At 41.9% G+C, this 6,000-nt stretch overlaps 1 protein-coding gene across 1 annotated transcript in view; it reads right to left on the bottom strand.

The window, feature by feature from the left end:
• Nucleotides 1–4,432: 4,432 nt before the first annotated feature.
• Nucleotides 4,433–6,000, bottom strand: part of FLT3 (fms related receptor tyrosine kinase 3) — a 66,493-nt gene continuing 64,925 nt past the window's right edge. The window contains exon 24 of the mRNA XM_069467402.1: nucleotides 4,433–5,077. Within this exon, the coding sequence (XP_069323503.1) occupies nucleotides 4,955–5,077 (123 nt within the window). The 3' untranslated portion in view covers nucleotides 4,433–4,954. The remainder of the gene's footprint in view (nucleotides 5,078–6,000) is intronic.

Below are 6,000 nucleotides of genomic sequence, written 5' to 3'. Positions count from 1 at the left end.
GCCAGATAACTACAAAGGCCTGGCGGAAGGGGCTGCCCCTGCGAAATAGCAACACTTTTCCAAAATCCCTGCTTGTAAATTGTGTTCTTACAAGATGTTAAAAATGGATAGAGGGCCCGGCGCAGTGGCTCGCGCCTGTAATCTCAGCACTTTGAGAGGCTGAGGTGGGAGGATCGCTTGAGCCCAGGAGTTCAAGCCGCGGTGAGCTATGATCCCGCCGGTGCATTCCAGCCTCGCTGAGAGAGTGAGATCCTAGCTCTAATAAATAAATAGATAAATAAATAAATAGGTAGTTATGTCAGGGACACAATTTGATCCAAACTAAAACTGAATCTGTGGTAAGGGCAAGGGTTGGATTTAATTAGTCTAATTTCATTTTTCCTTAAGAGGTTTAAGTGCTATCATGCCACAGAGAATGTTGCCTTGTAAATATCATATTTGGCATATACAAAAGATGGGTTATAAACTACAATAATATGAAGAACACCTGTGAACCACTACCCAATTCAACCCAAAAAACGATTTAGATGTCATTAGTGTGAGAATGAATAAATAGTGGTAATTGTGTATTCACATAGTACATCAGCGAGATGAAGAAGCCTCAGCTCCATGTAATACCGTGCATCAATCTTAGAAGCATAATGTTGATTTTTTTAAAGACAGCAGTATCTGGAAGTCTACATAGACAATGATACCGTTTTTATAAAACTCACGAACAAGAGAATATTCATTTTTAAGGAAATCAAATCCTTTGGTAACTGCAATACTGCACACGACAAGGGTGTGCTCCACTGCTGATTCCAGGTCTGAACGTGTTTGCTTGGCTCCATCTTCAGAGAAGTCAGGTTCAAAATGTGCATGTGTCCTGGCCAAAACCACTTTGGCAGAAGCAAAAGTAGAACATTCCTGTAAACGTTAACTCACATTTATTTTCTTCCCTAGTATCACCAACAAACATTTTGTGACAAGCGGTTCAAGAAAGCTTACCAAATGCCTGTGACTCAACTCCCTCCTCAAATCCTATCAAGATAACAGAAGAATATAAAAATGAAAATAAACCAGTACAGCACTCAAAGCTAGAAAGACCACTGGCAGCCCAAAACAGAGAGGATTGTGTAGAGAAAGAAGAGAAGATGACACCCTCAGTTCCGCCAGGGAGTCTGCGAGTCAGCCCAGGTGCACCCGTCGAGGTTCTCAGGTCCTATGCAACAGAGGCAGACTTGGGCTCACTGCACGGAAGAGGATTTAAGGATGCAGGGTGGATCATAGGAAAGTTGGAGACCAAGGCTTGGGAAAGAAGAGGAACCAAATCACCTGCAGGATCTGGGAAGTGGGAACTGCTTGTCACTCTTGTCAGAGCCTGGTACTGTGTGAATAAGCTTCAACTCCGTTTTCCCTCCCTGCCTGAATCTAGCCGACGTATAAAGTTCCAGAAGAAGAAAGGAAGTTGATTAGCCTAGTGTGGGGCAAGAAGGCAAAAGCCACGTGACTGAAGTCCCACCAAACTGCATGCGCTAGGGAGAAGTATAATATCCCAAATATTAGTGCTGTTACCGTGAAATGGGAATTAATACTGAATGGCCAAAGAAACACATGATCGTTACAACTGGGGCTTTAAAAATAATTGATACAACAAAAAATTAAAAATCAAACTCCTATATGATCCAGCAATCCCACTTCTGGGCATACACCTGAGAGAACTGAAAGCAGGGTCTGGGACAGACATTTGCACACCTATGTTCACAGCCGCCCTATTCACAACAGCAAGAAGCGGAAGCAAGCCGAGGGGCCATCCATGGATGAAAAGCAAAACATGGTTCTATACACACAGTGGACTATCATCCAGCCCTGCGAAGGAAGCAAATGCTGACATATGCTATCACATGCATGAAACTTGAGGGCATTATGTTAAGTAAAATAAGACACAGAAGGACAAATATTATATGATCCCCCCTATCTGAGGTACCTAGTTAAACCTGTAGAAACAGAAAGCAGAACGGTGGCTGCCAGGGACCGGGGGAGGGGAGAATGGGGCGTTAGTGTTTAACGGTAACAGAGGGTCAGATGTACAAGATGAAACAGTTCTGGAGGTCTGGGTCACAGCAGTGGGAATGTACTTAACATTACTGAACTGTATGTTTTTAAATGGTAAGGTGGTGAATTTTATGTTATGTGATTTTTGCCAGAATAAAAAAAGAATACAATAAATAACGTAAGCGTAGAACCCAAGAGTAATCTTAAAGTGTTAACAGGGGATTGGAGACCCCAAATTATTAATATAAGCTTCAATTTGCTCAGGAAAAACTGGCATAATTTTAATGCCTACTTCATAAGGTAGTTTTGAAAATTAAATGAGATAATTCGTATCTAGTTCTTAGCACAATGCCTAGCACATGACAAGGACTTCACAAATGTGCATATTTGGCAAATATTGACACATGGTAAAGAACAAGAGGTAGTGACTCACACTTATAATCCTAGTATTTGGGAGGCTGAGGCGGGAGGATTGCTTGAGCCCAGGAGTTACAGACCAGCCTGAGCAAGAGCGAGACCCCGTTTCTACTAAACATAGAAAAAATTAGCTGAGTGTGGTGACACTCGCCTGTAGTCCCAGCTACTCGGGAGGCTGAGGCAGGAGGATCACTTGAGCCCAGGAGTTGGAGGTTGCAGTGAGCTATGATGACGCCGCTGCACTCTACTTGGGCAACAGAGTGAGACTCTGTCTCAAAAAGAGAAAAAAAAGAACAAAAGGCATATCTGACAGTATGGCTAGTGCTACTCCATTTATGTAAAAAACAAAGAAATGTGTGTGTGATGTGTGTAATATAAATATACTTAAGAAGATGGGGAAACATGGCTCAACCTTTAACAGTAATTCTCCTAAAGAAGCATTTTAGGACTTGGGTCATGTAAATAAACTGGGAGGGAGGAAGACGTCACTTATTGCTATAAGGAAAAATACAAAACTGTTTGAATTTTTAACATCATGCATATCTTATGCTTTTACTTGAGTGTAGGTTAAAAAGTAATTGAATACATATACTTACTGTACCCTGACTGTATACACAAATAGGAGTTAAGCATACAACCTGGCATAAGTCGTATCTGCCTTCAAACTTCTTACAATCTAATTGAGCACTGGGCATGGGTCCCAGCTACATGGGAGTATCACTTGAGTCCAGGAATTTGAGACCAGCCTGGGCAACATAGTGAGATCTCATCCCTAAAAAAAAAAAAAATCCAATTGAAAAGATAGGACATTTACTTAAGATAAATAACAGCATAAGGTAGGCAGACTGTATATTAAGAGACATCTAGGTGATACAGACCAGAAGCCCTTACAAGATTTTGGCAGGGGAAGCCATCACTAGTGGGTAGGGACACTGGGGAAGACCTGAAGGAGAAGATAGAGCTTCAATCTGGTCCTGAAGCAAGGACTTAAGTAGGACGAGGAGGGAGCTGGCGTCCCAGGGAGAGGGAGGGCAAAAGCAAGCGAAACTGGGGGTGGGAATGTTCAAGACGTACCCACTGGGCATGGGTAGGCCGTTTTGGGTAGAAAGACAGTGTTACTCGCCAGTGCAGAGCAATGCCGTGCGGCCAGGCTGAGGTGGGCGTCGAATGCCACAAAGAGAGCTTTGCTCTAGCTGCTGGGCCTTGGGGAGCCACTGGAAGCTCTCCAGGCAAGGGATATATGCAAACCAATAATTTAGAAAGGTGAATCTGGCCGTGGCTTAGAGAAAACATTAGATAGTGGAGACACTGAGGGAAGAGTTATGTGAAGAAGGGATTCATGCAATCTAAGTGAGTTCATGGTGACCCGGTCTAAGGCGAAGGATTAAAACCAGAAAGGAAAGTGAAAATAATCTAGATCACACTTAGGTGCCAGGCATTGATCTAAGTGAAATATGTCTACGTTCTATATTCATTAATATAACCATAGCTTATAGAGGCTATATATTTATCTAATTATCCCAGCAACTCTACAAGGGGGATGTCATTCTCGTCCCATTTTCCAGAAAAGGAAACTGAGGCTAGAGCAGTTGAGTTACCTGCCTCAGGTGACATGGCCAAGACATGGCAGAAAGAGAATCCCAGCCCGTGCAGACGGGCTCCCCAGCCCTCACCCATCACCACTGCCCTGGAAGGGAAGTCAGGAAGAAGGAAAGAGAAGGCAGAACTGGGCGGTGCCTGGCGTGTAAGGGGAGGAGGACAAGTCAAGTTGATAAGCCTATGGGATGGAGGATGCTAGCTCCAAAGGACGAAGGGGACAGAGAGCAAACCAAGTGACAGTAGGGCTACAGAGGGGAGCAGACACTCAACATTAGTCATTCTTAACCCAGTGGGGCAGGAGTCACTGATGCTTTTAAGAATCTGATGAAAGAATGAGCCATCTCAACAGGAAAAAATACACATTGCCGAACAAAGCATTGCACACAATTTTAGCAGGTTCACAAACTCCAGTTAAGTCTTGCCCTAAATAGACCATGTAAATAATTCAATAATGGACATGTCTATAGTAGAAATTTTATTTCCATTCATAAAATATATCACTAAATAGCTGAAAAAGTTACATGTTATTTTAAAACATAGATTTTTAAAAAATCATATTAGCTTCTCCTTAGCAAAATGCTTATGTTTTATGTATTTACAAGAATATACTATACTTTAGGTTCACCGTTTTCACTCAAGCCAGCCCGAGAAGGCCTTTGGATGTCGGTAGCTGCTCCAGTAAAGTTCATTATCGGCTCCTCCTGCCTTGTGCACAGGATAATTTGATTTTACAAAAGTCCCTTTGAAAACAAGAGTCAATGCAGACAGCTTCTAGAGAAAAATCTGGCAAAGCAGCAGTTGATACTATATTTTCTTTTAGAGATAAAAGTAATCTTGTTTTGGTAATCTACAGCCTGTTTAAGGTAGGCGGGGAGGATGAAGTCCTTATGACTAAATTGTTTCTCTATGAATTTTCGACCTGATCCTGTGGAGTGGGTGGCCCTGAATCCATCTCTCTGCTAAAAGGTCGCCTGTTTTGGTAGGTGGAAGAACGTTCCGTAATCCGGCCATCCATGTTCTGATACATCTGCAATGGGAAAGAGACAGGGCGCGGATTACCATCTCATTAAGACGTACATGTTATGTGCCTATATTGCAAATTATTTAAATAAAAATGATTATTCTTTATAGATAATTACTTTTAAAATTTTTTATTGATATGTAATGTACATATTTTCAGGGTACATGTGTGAACTATGACTTTATTATGCACGGGTCTTAGAGGATATTCTACATATTCATTGACAAAGTAATTTTGGTCCTTTTATTAATGGAAAAATCACTTTTTTTTTTTTTTTTTTTGAGACAGAGTCTCACTCTGTTGCCCAGGCTAGAGTGCTGTGGCGTCAGCCTAGCTCACAGCAACTTCAAACTCCTGGGCTCAAGCGATCCTCCTGACTCAGCCTCCCGAGTAGCTGGGACTACAGGCATGAGCCACCATGCTCGGCTAATTTTTTCTGTATATATTTTTAGTTGTGCAGCTAATTTCTTTCTATTTTTAGTAGAGACGGGGTCTCGCTCTTGCTCAGGCTGGTCTTGAACTCCCGAGCTGAAATAATCCACCTGCCTCGGCCTCCCAGAGTGCTAGGATTACAGGCGTGAGCCACCCTGGCCGGCCAGAAAAATCACTTTATAGGCAAATATTTTATTTCATTATCGATTCTACTCTTAGATATCAAATGTCACCTAGAAACCCTAAAACCATGCAGAAAAACCATCAAAGAGAAAGGCCACAGAAAGAGACACAGAGATCTGATTCTTAAGTTTTCACTTGGGAGTTTCACAAGCTTTTAAATTTTTTTCAAAATGAAAATAGATTTACTTTTTTCCTAGTTATGAAGATTTTCTAGTTATAAGCAATTTAAGGTATACAGAAAAAAACTAAAAATCATCAGAAGTGACCACCATTATAGACTGCTTGCCGTGCACACACAATTTTGTGTCTGTAGG

Source organism: Eulemur rufifrons, chromosome 4 (genome assembly GCF_041146395.1).
Source record: "Eulemur rufifrons isolate Redbay chromosome 4, OSU_ERuf_1, whole genome shotgun sequence".
Lineage (NCBI taxonomy): Eukaryota > Metazoa > Chordata > Mammalia > Primates > Lemuridae > Eulemur > Eulemur rufifrons.
Note: the sequence above shows the minus strand (reverse complement) of the source record. Positions and strands in the feature narration are given on the sequence as shown.